This window comes from Pelophylax lessonae (assembly GCF_965119305.1).
Source record: "Pelophylax lessonae genome assembly, chromosome: 2".
NCBI classification, from domain to species: Eukaryota; Metazoa; Chordata; class Amphibia; order Anura; family Ranidae; genus Pelophylax; species Pelophylax lessonae.
In genome coordinates, this window is record NC_138769.1 from 115,138,974 (window position 1) to 115,154,655 (window position 15,682).

Sequence of the window (15,682 nt, forward strand, 5' to 3'; positions counted from 1 at the left end):
AAACCTAGAAAAAAAAAAAAAAAACCCCTGCAAGACAAAGGCATAATGAGCTAGTATGCATCGCATACTAGCTCATAATGAATTACTTATATTAGAATGAAGCCCCGACACGGACTCCTGGACACCGCTGTGGGAGCTGACATGATCCCTCGGCGTCTCTTCCGGGTTCGGCGGCTCCGACGCTGTGATTGGCCGGAGCCGCGATGACGTCACTCCCGCGCATGCGCGCGGGAGTCATTTTCCGGCAAGCTCCCGGCATGGAATGCAGAAGGTTCGGCGGACCTTCGCAGCGCATGCGCCGCTCGCGTGAGCAGCTGCATACAGTGCAAATATCTCCTAAACCATGTCGGTTTAGGAGATATTAATTGTACCTACAGGTAAACCTTATTATAGGCTTACCTGTAGTTAAAAGTGGAAAAAAGCGGTATACTACCGCTTTAATTTGGCTTTCATAAATACAGCTTTTATAAACATAGAGATGGCGTGAGGTTCAGTCTATAGAGGTCTCACCACCTCCAGCTAATCGGGATGGCTGCTACCTCACTTCCACTTCTTGTCCTGACGTCACATCCAGTTCCTGCGTAACCATCAGTACAGGAAGTGGAAGTGACGTAGCGGCCATCTTAATTAGCTGGAGGTGGTGAGACCACTATAGACAGAACCTGATGGCATTTTTATGTTAGGAGCTATTCTATTATGATTTTAAATGTGAGTCATTTTTAATAAAAATATGTTAATTTAAAGTAATACACCATTGGAGGAGTTTCTCTTTTTCTTCCATATGTGTTTAAAGCGGAGCACCAGGATCCCCTCAATAAATGTAATAGTTAGCATCTACAAATACTGGAGCTGCTAACTTTTAGCATAGGGACACTTACCTGCTCCTGGATTCAGCAATGTCCTCACCTGAGCCAATTCTTCAATTGGTTTTCGGTGCAGGCGCTGGCATCTGAAGTAAAGGAAACAGGAAGTAAAGCCTTGCAGCTTCACAGCTGGTTCCCTACCGCACATGTGCAGTCACGCTGTGCCTTGTGAATACACCCGTAGTCTCGTGGGACCTGTGATATAGTTACATAGTAGTTGAGGTTGAATAAAGACAACAATCCATCCAGTTCAACCTGTGCAGGTGTGTGTGTGTGTCAATGACGTGATCATTTCCCATAAGACTGTGAGGGAAGGCCAATCTTCTGGCTAAGTTCTCTGCAGCGATCTAAGCCAGAAGTGGGAGCGGGTACCAAAACCAGGTACCCGTTCCCCTCCTCCCCCCCAAAAAAATGCCAAATTTGCAAATAAGGAGCTTCTGCTTTAATAACATGAGAGCTGGATAAAAGAGTCGGAGGTTATGTTAGAACTCCTGAGATGGAATCCTATAATCATTATGCACCATTGCCAGTCATGAGAATGAATGGCAGTTGGGTCCGGTGAGTGATATTCTGAAGGGAGTGGGATTCACACTTTAACTTTGGTGGTGGGGTTATGTTTTATTGTTTTTATTGAGAAGAGACAAAGCTAATTTTTTTGGCACTTTATGGACATTTGTTTGAAGGACTTATTCATTGATATTTATTGTATTTATGTTAAAAAAAAATAGTTTTTTCTTTTGTTACATTTGTTCTACTGGGGATTATTATCTGGTTAACACTAATGATCTTTCACCTTTGTGGATATCAATCTAGCTTTTACAACCCTAAAATTAGTCTAGAATTTTTCTCTTTAATGCTTTCAGTTTGTCAGTGGACTGATATGAATGATTCTACATACTCTATGAGAGTGCGGGAAAATATATTGGTGCTGTATAAATTATGATCATTTCACCTGTTTGCTTTAAAAACAAAGACTACCCACAATTGTTTATTTCATTTAGGGTAGTGTGCTGTATTCTGGGCGGATGTTATGTAGTCTGAACAACAGATCTCAGTCCACTCCCCTCCAGTGTCACTTGGTGTGGTTCAGGCCATCATTTATCCCTATGATAAATAAAAAAATAAGGGGGTGCAAACAGTTCTGTCATAGGGATACATGGACAGTAGTGGAAGGCCAGGTGGCATTGGTACCCATCATAGTGACAGACGTGTTTACAGTACTTGATACCATACTCTTTAGAACTCCAAAGCTACCCAAAGAAACTCCAAACCTTTAGATCACCAAAGTGGGACTGCCTTGTAGACAAAGGTTGGAGAACAGGAGCATTATCAGAATTCATTCCATTGGAGGAAAACAAATCTGCTTCTCTTTGTAGGCTATCTTACAGCAAAGCAGCAATGACACATTAAACAAGTTTGGGTTCTGTACACCTTTTTTTCCCACCGGTCTTTCACATGCAAGCTCATATAATAAATATTGCGAAGATACATTCCAATGAAAAGTCCTTCTTCTTCACATCACAGAGCTTCTGATTAGCATAATCATGTAAAGTCCAATCCATGGTTGAAGAAAATGAACACGATCAGTCATTATAAAATATGATGTGGTGCAAAGCCTGGAAAACAACACTGCACTCTAATGACAAACCAGCAAGGTGGGTGAGCCCCTAAATTGCTTGCAGTGGATGGATCAAATGCATTACAGTGCCTGTAGAGTCCTGCCAGGCTGTTGTATTGAATGAACGAGACTCTAATGTTCCCATGAATAAATAGGTGTTTAGAGTGCAGCAAATCTTTACACAGAACAGCCGCTGTAGGAAGCTATGGATGGAACGGTTGATGAAAACACCCAACAATGGAGCAGAATTCAGCATGTCCTGTCATATCATACTTCATCATAGGCACTTTATCTGGACCCTCATCAGTCATCCAGTGCTTTACGCCTCTATACTTTGCAACTGTTTCAACTGATCTATGTCGTCATGGCTTTTGGATTTCTTTTGTCCATTTACCTGTAAGGTTTTCTTGACTGATCTGTAAATAGAAATATGCTGTATTAGAATCTGTTAAATTGACTATTTGTATAGTCTTGTTTTTTATCTATTACTTTTTTAATTTAAACAGCATGTCTTTCTATAGCTACTGTCAGTAACTGAAAATTATTTTACAATACAACCTATTAGAATTATCTTCTATAAGACCCCAGAAACCAGTGTTGCCAACCGCCCGTAGATTTACGGACAGCCCGTAAAAACAGGGCACTTTTCTCCTGCCCGTAAATGCCCGTAGCAGGAGAAAAGTGCCCGTAAATCTATGGCGGCGGCGGCACTGTCAGAACTGCGCGTGCGCGGCGCGCAGTTCCGAAGATCCCCGAGCTCTCTCGCACTCGCAGAGAGATGCAGACTCGCACTGGATGGTGATCGTCGCCGGACAAGTGCCACGGCCCGCCTGCGCCCGCCCCTGCCTCCGCCCCCCGCCGTCATTTAAATTTTCCCGCCGGCCGCCAGGCGCTGCGCCAGCAGTATGGATTGGAGTCTGTGCTCCAGCGCAGCTGTGGAGTGTGGACAAGAACTAGAACGGACGGATGGTGGAGTGGAGTGGACAGAGCAGACAGGCTGCGACAGCAGAGGCAGAGAGAGCACACAGAAGAGCAGGAGGACTGGTCTGGTGAGTGGGGTTCTGAGCCACCGAGGCTCAGACACTCAGCTAGCAGTAGCAGCGTAGACTGTCACTGAAGTAGTAGAGAGATGAGTCAGGGGGCAGAGGACATCAGTGTCCTGCTCCTGTGCCCCCTTCACCTCTCCACAGGCAGAGTCACACAGCTTCACTCTGCAGTAATGTCACTGATATTGCTATGGAGAGGTGAAGGGGACTTAGGAGGAGGACACTGATGTGGAGAGCTAATATGAAGGGGGACAGAGGAAGAAACTGCTGTGAGGGGGTGAGGAGGGCACTTCCATTGTCCACGCAGGCTCTGACCACCCCCTGTGCCATGACCGCAGTCTCTGACCACCCCCCTGTGCCATGACCGCAGTCTCTGACCACCCCCCTGTGCCATGACCGCAGTCTCTGACCACCCCCCTGTGCCATGACCGCAGTCTCTGACCACCCCCTGTGCCATGACCGCAGTCTCTGACCACCCCCTGTACCATCTCCGCAGTCTCTGACCACCCCCCTGTGCCATGACCGCAGTCTCTGACCACCCCCTGTACCATGTCCGCAGTCTCTGACCACCTCCTGTACCATGTCCGCAGTCTCTGACCACCCCCTGTACCATGTCCGCAGTCTCTGACCACCCCCTGTACCATGTCCGCAGTCTCTGACCACCCCCTGTACCATGTCCGCAGTCTCTGACCACCCCCTGTACCATGTCCGCAGTCTCTGACCACCCCCTGTACCATGTCCGCAGTCTCTGACCACCCCCTGTACCGTGTCCGCAGTCTCTGACCACCCCCTGTACCGTGTCCGCAGTCTCTGACCACCCCCTGTACCGTGTCCGCAGTCTCTGACCACCCCCTGTACCATGTCCGCAGTCTCTGACCACCCCCTGTACCATGTCCGCAGTCTCTGACCACCCCCTGTACCGTGTCCGCAGTCTCTGACCACCCCCTGTACCGTGTCCGCAGTCTCTGACCACCCCCTGTACCGTGTCAGCAGTCTCTGACCACCCCCTGTACCGTGTCCGCAGTCTCTGACCACCCCCTGTACCGTGTCCGCAGTCTCTGACCACCCCCTGTACCGTGTCCGCAGTCTCTGACCACCCCCTGTACCGTGTCCGCAGTCTCTGACCACCCCCTGTACCGTGTCCGCAGTCTCTGACCACCCCCTGTACCGTGTCCGCAGTCTCTGACCACCCCCTGTACCGTGTCCGCAGTCTCTGACCACCCCCTGTACCGTGCCCGCAGTGTCTGCCCACCCCCTTCACCATGCCCGCAGTGTCTGCCCACCCCCTTCACCATGTCCGCAGTGTCTGCCCACCCCCTTCACCATGTCCGCAGTCTCTGACCACCCCCTGTACCATGCCGCAGTCTCTGACCACCCCCTTCACCATGTCCGCAGTGTCTGCCCACCTCCTGTACCATGTCCGCAGTGTTTGCCCACCTCCTGTACCATGCCCACCCACCTCCTGTACCATGTCTGCCGTGTCTGCCCACCTCCTGTACCGTCTCTGACCACCCCCTGTACCATGTCTGACCAGAGTCTGCAGACTCTGATGTAAGGGGGAACTCTGTGCTGGCTGGGTTATGGTAACCCAACCTTCATGTAAATTTGAGAAATATGTTTTTTGACTTTTGTTTAACTTTAACACATTGCTAATAGCACTAGCTATATGTTTATAGTTAAAATATTGATATTTGCACGGTTTAGCACTGAAAATTGTTATTTTAGGTACTTTTTTCAGTGTCCGTAAAAAATTGGTGCTGTCCGTAAATTTTGGACGTTCTGCCAGTAAATTTCCCTCCGGGGGGTTGGCAACACTGCCAGAAACTGATTGTGGGACTAGGTGTGGGGTACTGACCCACAGGATGCACATGAAGGGGATGATTACTCATGAGTTATTAATACCTAAAAAAAATACTATGGCATAGGCTCACCCAAATCATTATCATTACCATCATTATTATTATTGCCCTCATAGCAGTCTAATAATGCAGTTATACTGATCATGCATCCCATCATCTTCATAATCATCTCATTATTCTCTGCTCCTTCACAAGTAAACTGCTTAAACATCTTAACCATTTCCCAACAGCTGTGTATGCTTAAAGTGGTTGTAAACCCTTCAGGGCCGGCCTTACCTATAGGCAAGGTAGGCGCTGACCTAGAGCGCACATCAGTCAGGGGCGCCGCCACCTTCTGTGCCCTGCAGCAGGAAGACCAGGGCAGCACACATATAGCTGCTCCTGCTCATGAACAGTTAGTCGAATCCACACTCCAGGAAGCCAAGCGGCATACACACATCCCCTAGCTCCCAGAACCTCAAGCGGCTTGGTCTAGTCTGCCCATCCCGTCACCTTATAAAGCATGGCGGCCACGGCATAGACCCCTGCACAGTCCAGCAAGAAGGACGCCCGGGTCTCCTGGTCCAGCACACAACTCGATGATGGAGGCAGATCAGGTGTCCCTGTAAACCCTGGGCACTGGGAGAAGTGATGGAACATTTATGCCACCCCAGCCAGACCCCCGTACTCCTGGCCACCCTGGGCAGGCTGCTGCTGGACGATGCTGTCTATGGTCCTGTTTACATCCCCCACATAACTGCCCTAGCTGGACACCAGGCTGCCCTTGTAGTCAAAGAAGCAGATGGGAAAGCAGTGCAGTGCTTGTTCTGCATCTGATGAGGACTGAGATACTGCATGATGGACCACTACAATTGTTCCTGGTGAAGACAAGGACACAATCAGACAGTCAGGGTGCCTGCTGGAGAGCAATGGAGCTGTCAGAGCCTGGACATGCTGGAGCAGGGAAGATCGAACACATAAGGGGTGCTCTATGGACGGGATGGGGGGCGGTGGTGGTGGTGGAAAAAAGCACTTTTACCTAAGTAGACAAAATTCCTTGCACCGGCCCTGAAATCTTTACAGGTGATACACAGCGATGAAACAAATCTTCTTTCATGTGTTGTACCTGTTTATCTGCAGCCTTTCTTCTCTAAATCCGTTCAAAGTGCTGAATTTTAAAGCTTGTGTGAGAGTTCAGAAAAAGGAGGCAGAGAGCTGAAATTACATATTGCAGAGCTGATTGGAGGGAAAGGATACATCCCCCTCCACACAGCACATCGGAACAGATCTGAGGCTGTCAATCAGCTGGAGGCCCCTTCCCCGTCACCCTTTTTCTCTTGGTGTCAGGAAAACTTGTCAGAAGTGATTCATGCTGATAGCAGAGGAAGCAGCAAAAAAAAAAAGTGACACTTAGTGCTCCTAATTGAGACAAGTACACAACATCATAGAGGGATGTGCTTTGTTCATATTTCACCATTATCACCTGGGGCGTAAAAACCCAAGGGCAGAATATAGAATATTTGACACAGTCCTGACCTCAGTATCTGAGGAAAGGGATTTAGGAGTAATTATTTCAGAAGACTTAAAGGTGGGAGGACAATGTAATAGAGCAGCACGAAATGCCAGCAGAATGCTTGGATGTATAGGGAGAGGTATAAGCAGTAGAAAGAGAGAAGTGCTTATGCCGCTGTACAGAACACTGGTGAGACCTCACTTGGAGTATTGTGCGCAGTACTGGAGGCCACATCTCCAGAAGGATATAGATACTCTAGAGAGAGTTCAGAGAAGAGCTACTAAACTAGTACATGGTTTGCAGGAAAAAACTTACCAGGAAAGGTTAAAGGACCTTAACATGTATAGCTTGGAAGAAAGAAGAGACAGAGGGGATATGATAGAAACTTTTAAATACATAAAGGGAATCAACTCGGTAAAGGAGGAGAGCATATTTAAAAGAAGAAAAACTACCACAAGAGGACACAGTTTTAAATTAGAGGGGCAAAGGTTTAAAAGTAATATGAGCAAGTATTACTTTACTGAGAGAGTAGTGGATGCATGGAATAACCTTCCTGCAGAAGTGGTAGCTGCAAATACAGTGAAGGAGTTTAAGCATGCATGGGATAGGCATAAGGCGGCTATCCTTCATATAAGATAGGGCCAGGGACTATTCATAGGATTCAGATATATTGGGCAGACTAGATGGGCCAAATGGTTCTTATCTGCCGACACATTCTATGTTTCTATGTTTCAAGTCTGAGATTTACAACCACTTTAAGAACTTTCCTCTTAGGGCTCATTTACCATGTCCATAGTAAATAAATCATATTAACTTAAAAAAGTGCATAAAAATAAATGAATAAATGTTAAGTACAGCACTTATCTCTGAATATATGGCAAGGCATATGTGATGTGGTAAAGGTGGTGCAGGATCCTGGCGATCTACAATATTGGAGCTATTACCCTTAAAGGGACAATGGTATTTTGATCAAATTGATAATAGGTCATAAATATTGAGGTAAGATACATTATGGCGGTGGAGGGCACATCACATGGTGGTTGGTAACATCACAGAAAATTGTGAAGACATACGACACTTGAATACTATAATTGCATGTTCTGTTTCACGTGGACTGTTGGCTGGATTGTTTATTAGAAGACATTTATTAATTTATTTTTATGCACTTTTTTTTAAGTTAATATGATTTATTCACTATGGACATTTGAGTATTAAATTATTAAGTTCTATTGATTAGAATAAATGGAGGAGATTGCAGCACTGTGTCACTTATTATTTCCATTAGGCTGCTTCTGTATGCTGATAACTGCATATATGATCATTTACTTGCGCACAGGGATAGATGTGTAGCCCTGGATACAGACAGTTTGGGTCCAGGGCTGCCATGGACATGTACCTAAGCAAACGCTTGGATGTGAGGTTACCAGTGTACAGCTGCAGCATTAATGTGTACAGGCAGCTTTTGGTTGTTCTGTTGTGCTCTACTTCATAGGAGCCATGGTTTCTATACACTACAGTGCATCCAGAAAGTATTCATAGTGCTTCACTTTTTCCACATTTTGTTATGTTACAGCCTTATTCCAAAAATGGATTAAATTCATTATTTTCCTAAAAATTCTACAAACAATACCCCATAATGACAATGTGAAAGAAGTTTGTTTGAAATCTTTGCAAATTCATTAAAAATAAAAAAAAAATAAAAAATCACATGTACATAAGTATTCACAGCCTTTGCTCAATACTTTGTTGAAGCACCTTTGGCACCAATTTACAGCCTCAAGCCTTTTTGAGTATGATGCTACAAGCTTGGCAAACCTATTTTTGGGCAGTTTCTCTTATTCTTCTTTGCAGGATCTCTCAAGCTCCATCAGGTTGGTGCACAGCCATTTTCAGATCTCTCCAGAGATGTTTAATCGGGTTCAAGTCTGAGCTCTGGCTGGGTTACTCAAAGACATTCACAGAGTTGTCCCATAGCCATACCTTGGTTATCTTGGCTGTGTGCTTAGGGTTGTTGTCCTATTGGAAGATGAACATTCACCAAAGGTCTAGAGCGCTCTGGAGCAGGTTTTCATCAATGATATCTTTGTACATTGCTGCATTCATCTTTTCCTCGATCCTGACTAGTCTCCCAGTTCCTGCCACTAAAAAACATCCCCACAGCATGATACTGCCACCACCATGCTTCATTGTGGGGATGATATTGGCCAAGTGATGAACGGTGCCTGGTTTTCTCCAGAGATGTCGCTTGCCATTCAGGCCAAAGAGTTCAATCTTTGTTTCATCAGACCAGAGAATTTTTTCTCATGGTCTGAGAGTCCTTCAGGTGGCTTTTGGCAAACTCCAGACAGGCTGTTATGTGCCTTTTACTGAGGAGTGGCTCCTGTCTGGCCACTCTACCATACAGGTCTGATTGATGACGTGCTGCAGAGATGGTTGTTCTTCTGAAAGGTTCTCTTAAGCCACAGAGAAATGCTGGAGCTCTGTCAGAGTGACCATCAGGTTCTTGGTCACCTCCCTGACTAAGGCCCTTCTTCCCCGATCGCTCAGTTTGGTCCACTCTAGGAAGAGTGCCGGTGGTTCCAAACTTCTTCCATTTATGGATGACGGAGGACACTGTGCTCACTGGGACCTTCAATGCTGAAGAAAGTTTTCTGTACGCTTCCCCAGATCCTTGCCACGATACAATCCTGTCTCAGAGGTCTGCAGACAATTACTTGGACTTCATGGCTTTATTTGTGCTCTGACATGCACTGTTACCTGTGAAATAGACAGGTGTGTTCCTTTTCAAACAATGTCCAATCAACTGAATTTACCACAGGTCCAATCAAGTTGTAGAAATATCTAATGGATGATCAGTGGAAACAGGATGCACCTGAGCTCAATTTTGAGTGTCATGGGAAAGGCTGTGAATACTTACGTACATGGGATTATTTTTATTAATAATACATTTTCAAAGATTTCAAAAAACTTCTTTCACATTGTCATTATTGGGTATTGTTTGTAGAATTTTAAGGTAAATAATGAATTTAATTTAACTTTGGAATAAGGCTAAAACATAGCAAAATGTGGAAAAAGTGGAGCGTTGTGAATACTTTCCGGATGCACTGTACACTGATGGTGGCCAACTAGCCTGAAAAAGCTGTATGCAGTTTGGAATAAGCGGCTTTATAATATGTGTACCTGTACTGTACAACTGAAGTTCTAGATGTGAAGTTGACCACAAAGGGGCATAAAGGAATGATTTACATGGCTTTGTCCACTATCCAAAATTTAAAGCAACATTAAACCTTCAGTTTTTTTTTCTTTAAAATAAACATTTTATACTTACCTGCTCTGTGCAATGGTATTGCACCCCCGATCCTCCTCTTCTGGGGGTCCCACGGCAGCGCTCCTGCCTCCTCCTCTTCGGCGAGTGCTCCCATAGGAAGCCACTTTCCTTGGGGGCACTTATGCGGGCTTGCTCCTAAGCTGCATTGCCTGCGTCCATTGACACAGACAGAGTGGCTTGGCCCTGCCCAAGCCCCCCCTCCCCCCGCTGGCTCGTTACAGAAATTGATTGACAGCAGCGGGAGCCAATGGTGTAAGCTGCTATCAATCTGTGCAGTGAGGCGGGACAGAGCCGGGAGAGCCGCGACTCTCATGCATATCGCTGGATCAGGATCGGGCTCGGGTAAGTATAAGGGGGGGGGGGGGGCTGAGGAACCACATGCAGCAGAGCAGGTTTTTTTACCTTAATGCATGATGCATTAAGGTTAAAAATCCTAAGCTTTTACAACCACTTTAACAATAAATACCTTATTTTTGATCAGTGAAGGAAGAGAGGCTTTTTTGGTTTCTTAAAACTGACCTAACCATAATATGTCTGGTTATTCCAATGTGGTTCCGAAACATTATGGACCTTTGTTATACTTACTTCACTTCTTCAAATTTCTTGTCCCTGTAGAAATTACTCCTTTTGATCAAATACAGCAAGACCAAGTCACAGAAGAAGGCCCCCTAAAAAAGTAAGAGAACACATAGTATACTTCCAGACATAACAAGAGTACAGTTGCATCTCATAAAATTAGAATATCGTCAAAATGTTAATTTATTTCAGTACATCAAATCTAAAAATGAAACTCATATATTTTATATAAATGCGTTACACACAGGGTGATACATTTCAAGCATTTTATTTCTTTTAATTTTGAAGATTATGGATTACAGCTAGTAAAAACCCAAAATTCAGTATCTCAGAAAATTAGAATATTATATAAGACTAATAAAAAAAAAAAAAGAAGGATTTTTAATACAGAAATGTTGGCTTACTGAAAAGTATGTCCATGTACAGTATAGAATGCACTCAATACTTGGTTGGGGCTCCTTTTGCATGAATTACAGATTCAATGCGGCGTGGCATGGGGACGATCAGCCTGTGGCACTGCTGAGGTGTTATGGAAGCCCAGGCTGTTTTTATAGCAGCTTTCAGCTCATCTGCATTGTTGGGTCTGGTGTCTCTCATCTTTCTCATGACAATACCCCACAGATTCTCTATGGGGTTTAGGTCAGGTGAGTTTGCTGACCAATCAAGCACAGTGATACCATGATCAATAAACCAGGTATTGGTACTTTTGGCAGTGTGGGTAGGTGCCAAGTCCTGCTGGAAAATGAAATCAGAATCTCCATAAAGCTGATCAGCAGAGAGAAGCATCAAGGGCTATAGAATTTCATGCTAGAGGGCTGCGCTGACTTTGAACTTGATAAAACACATTGGACCAACACCAGCAGATGACATGGCTCTCAAAATCATCACTGACTATGGAAAATTTTGCATTTAGTTTGGAAATCAAGGTCCCAGAGTCTGGAGGAAGAGTGGAGAGGCACAGAATCCAAGTTGCATGAGGACCAGTGTGAAGTTTCCACAGTCCGTGATGATTTGGGGAGCCATGTCATCTGCTGGTGTTGATTCACAGACTGATCGCCTCCTTACCACGGCGTATTGATGCAGTAATTCATGCAAAAGGGGCTCTGGCCAAGTATTGAGGGCATACTATACTATACAGGTACTTTTCAGTAAAAGAACATTTCTGTGTTAAAAATCCTTTTTTTTATTGGTCTTATGCATATGTAGCACCCTCCTAGACAGGTGCTAGGTAAAGGCATCTAATGCTCCTGCTGCTTATCAGGGGAGCCTGGTCTTTTAGCAGCACCAACCAGAGAATTGTGCGTTTTTAGGGTGTGCCCCCAATATCATTTTTGTTTCATATATAGTCCTGACCAGACTTATGGGCGGAGCACCCCACTCTCCCACACCAAAACCTCATCAGCATGGTCCACCTGTGAGTAGTTCCAGAAGGTGTCCCTTCATTGCAGTTTCAGCAGAGGTGTCTGCAGCCTGCAAACTTTTCCCATGACAGGAGTGAGTAATGCCCTATGGTTTTGAGAAGTGGGATTATCTTCTCTATGAATAGTGTAGGACCCACTGAAAATGGGGTACTTTGACGTAGTGGTGGGCTGAAGCACAGTATGGCCATATGGTGTGACCAAATCCCCATATTTACTGTATAAGAGCAGGTGTTTTTAAATAGCCTTGCAAAATTTGAAAAACAATTTTTTCTGTGTATGTGTGCGCTATTATATTGTTCAATTTGTATATTGGTCTTTTAGCAGCACCAACCAGAGAATTGTGCGTTTTTAGGGTGTGCCCCCTAATATCATTTTTTTTTTTGGTCTTTAGTTAGGCCTGCTCTCTGTGCTCAGTGTGTATTCATCTGGTCTGGGTGAGTGTCCCCACTGTGTCCAATGGGGAGGCCTTTAGGACAGTGGAGGAAACCTTGCCAATGATACACAAGCTTTTGTAACTGTCCCAGTGGGTTGGCACCTGGAGAGGTGCATGATGGGATTGGTGATAAAAACAGGGAGCGCATGAGGCAGGGTGTCTTTTGGTGGGAGCAAAGTCCCAGGAGGAAGTGGCCGGCTGTCTCTCCTCCTGCAGAGTGAGGAAGGTGGTCCAGGGGGTCGGCCTAGAGACCAGGAGTGGAGCTGGGCTGCAGAGGATCCAGTGTGCTGACCAGTGGAGCTGTTGGGCAGAGGACTTTGGGAAAAACAGTATCATGAGTACTAAAGGATCTGCCTAGGGGTCTGCCTAAGAGAGGGGACCACTCCAGAGAAGTCAGGGGAGCAAGGAGTCAGCTCACTCAGATTGTTACAGGAAATGGGGTGCCGTGTAGTTGACCCTGAAGATTAGGAACAAAGGGGGTGCCAGGAAGGGCCCTGAAGTTGTTCAGCAGTACAGTCCAGATTACTTCAGAGTACAGATCACTTCAGAATACAGATTACTTCAGAGTACAGATTACTTCAGAATACAGATTACTTCAGAATACAGATTACTTCTGAGTACAGATTACCTCAGAGAATTCCTTCAGTTCTGCGTCACAGCTCGTGACAAACTGAAACCAGCAGCCTAGCCGTGACTAGCTTAATTTCAGTGTTACTAAGCGCTACTCAGCCTTAACCAGCGATAACCAGCATTTATTCAAGGCGTCCCTGCCTATTGTGCATAGTTCTATTCCAATGGAGTATCCCACTCATCCCTTCTCCTATCAAAGTTCCTAATAAACCATAAAAACCAAAGAAACTGGACTAATTCTTGTCTAAAGGTAAAAACACTTGGAGAAATACCAGATTGTTCTACTGTTGCTAATGGTAACCCAGGGGAACCTGTACTCAGCAGCTCCCTTGGGAGTAGTGCTACACAATTTTGTAATTTTCTGAGATACTGGATTTTGGGTTTTCACTAGCTATAAGCCATAATCATCAAAATTAAAAGAAAGAAATTATTGAAATATATCACTCTGTGTGTAACACATCTATATAATATATGAGTTTCACTTTTTGAATTGAGTTGATGATATTCTAATTTTATGAGATGCACTTGTGTGTGGAGGATAAAATAATCAGAACATGAAGTTACCACTAAGAAATCAATAACAACAGACCTATTAAGCAACTTCAAAGGGAAACTGTTGGTCCAATTAATTGCCATTAATTGAAACCTAACAAGTAGCTGACAACATAAGCTGTCAGAGGGTAGTTTTAGCTCTACAACTCTGTTTCCCCAGAGCCATTTGCAGCCCAGCTAACTGTGCTATGGCATACTTACATTCTCAAATACATTATTTAAAAAATCTTCCCTTTAATGCCTCCTTCATAGCCACCAAATACTGCTCTGAGCCACTATCTTCTGGCGCTGTGGGAAATACTGGTCTGAAAAGTTGCGCCACTCATCTGCCCCCTGTTAATGGGCGATGGAGATCCTGTCATTCAATTGTTCCTCCTGCATTCACAGAATGCAATGCATTGTAGAAGAATAGTAATATGAGTTTTGTGAATAGCGAAGAGGGCAAAAGGGAGCAGGTAAATGGTGCAAGTTTTCAGAAGACCAGCGGCAGCTTTTACCTCTTACAGCGCCAGAAGATAGCCACTCAGGGCAGTACCTGGCATTAGGAAGAAGGCATTGAAGAGAAGATTTAACCAAGAAGTTGCTGAATGCAGGTAATGGGATACACACCATTACACATAACTAATGAATTTGGTGCTGTATCCCCAAAAAAGCCATCTTAGATCAGTGAGTAGGTAAGTCTGCAGGGGACAGAGCCAGCGGTAAGGTGAGATTTGTAGCTTGAGCTGCATTTATTTTATTTTTTTTTTACTTTAAACTCATACTGGAGAGGGATTTTTTCCTATTATTTTTGCCTGAGATGGAGTTGGGATTTGATCTCTGTCATCTTTGTGATAGCTATGGTGAAGAGGTCACTGCCTATGGGCCTGTGGGGTCAAATGGCCTAGCAATGGCTGCCTCTGCCCCTACTCTGTACATTACATTCTGTATATTGTAAAGTAGCATTTCCTTTTCCATGACATCTGTTTTATTCCTTCTGTTATCTGTTGTTTAAAGGATAAAAACACTTTTATACCAAAGACATCCATTTCATCACTGCTGTATTTAAGAATAGTAAATATAAATAAGGATCTCAGGTGGAGACTTCACCATTTTACACTGCCATTGTCTGCCCTGAGTTGAACAAGTGATCAAGTCTATAGGCCTCTGCAGTAATGTGCCTCACATAGTAATGGTCCCATAGTTATTGGGATCATAGGATAATGGGATCATAGGATAATGGGATCATAGGATAATGGGATCATAGCTCCCAACTGTCCCTGATTTCAAGGGACTGTCTCTTATTGGGAGCAAAGCCCCTCTGTCCCTCTTTCCCCCTCATTTGTCCCTCATTTTGGTATGATCTATATAATTGTATATAAAATTCACTTTTTATTTATCAAAAATGTTTCCCAGTGCTAAACCTTTCATCCGATTTCAAGATTGCTGCATTTGTAGATTTCAAAAGCCAGTATAAAGGAATAGTAGTGGTAAACAAAAGCACTTGCGAGTTAAACTAATAACTTTTTGTATAATTATCCTTTAAGGGGGGCGTGGCAGGGGGGTGTGCCCTATGCCTTCATACTTTTGCTAGTAGATGTCCTTCGTTCCCATCTCAAAAAGTTGGGAGATATGGGAGATGGTCACACCAATTACTCTTTATATTCTGTGAAGCCATTTAAATTATGTTTATTACGATTTCTCCTTAGATTTACCGGTCTTTATGAGTATGTCATATTTACCAAAAATTGGATGGAATGTTTAGGATGACCCTCATACTACATAGCTTCTGGTTGATCTAAAAGAAACTGTATAAGGATTGTATAATCAGATTGTAAAATACGTTGACAAAATTACCCGCTTAGTGACAGCTCCATGTACATTT

The 15,682-nt window shown here is 44.4% G+C and overlaps 1 protein-coding gene across 2 annotated transcripts in view; it reads right to left on the bottom strand.

Moving 5' to 3' along the window:
- Positions 1–1,590: 1,590 nt before the first annotated feature.
- The window catches only part of P2RX5 (purinergic receptor P2X 5), a 91,380-nt gene continuing 77,288 nt past the window's right edge, over positions 1,591–15,682 (bottom strand). For both annotated transcript variants that reach the window (XM_082245842.1, XM_082245841.1), the window contains exons 11-12: positions 10,792–10,874; positions 1,591–2,897 (exon numbers count right to left, since the gene is read on the bottom strand). In XM_082245842.1, the coding sequence (XP_082101968.1) occupies positions 2,801–2,897; positions 10,792–10,874 (180 nt within the window). In that variant the 3' untranslated portion in view covers positions 1,591–2,800. The remainder of the gene's footprint in view (positions 2,898–10,791; positions 10,875–15,682) is intronic.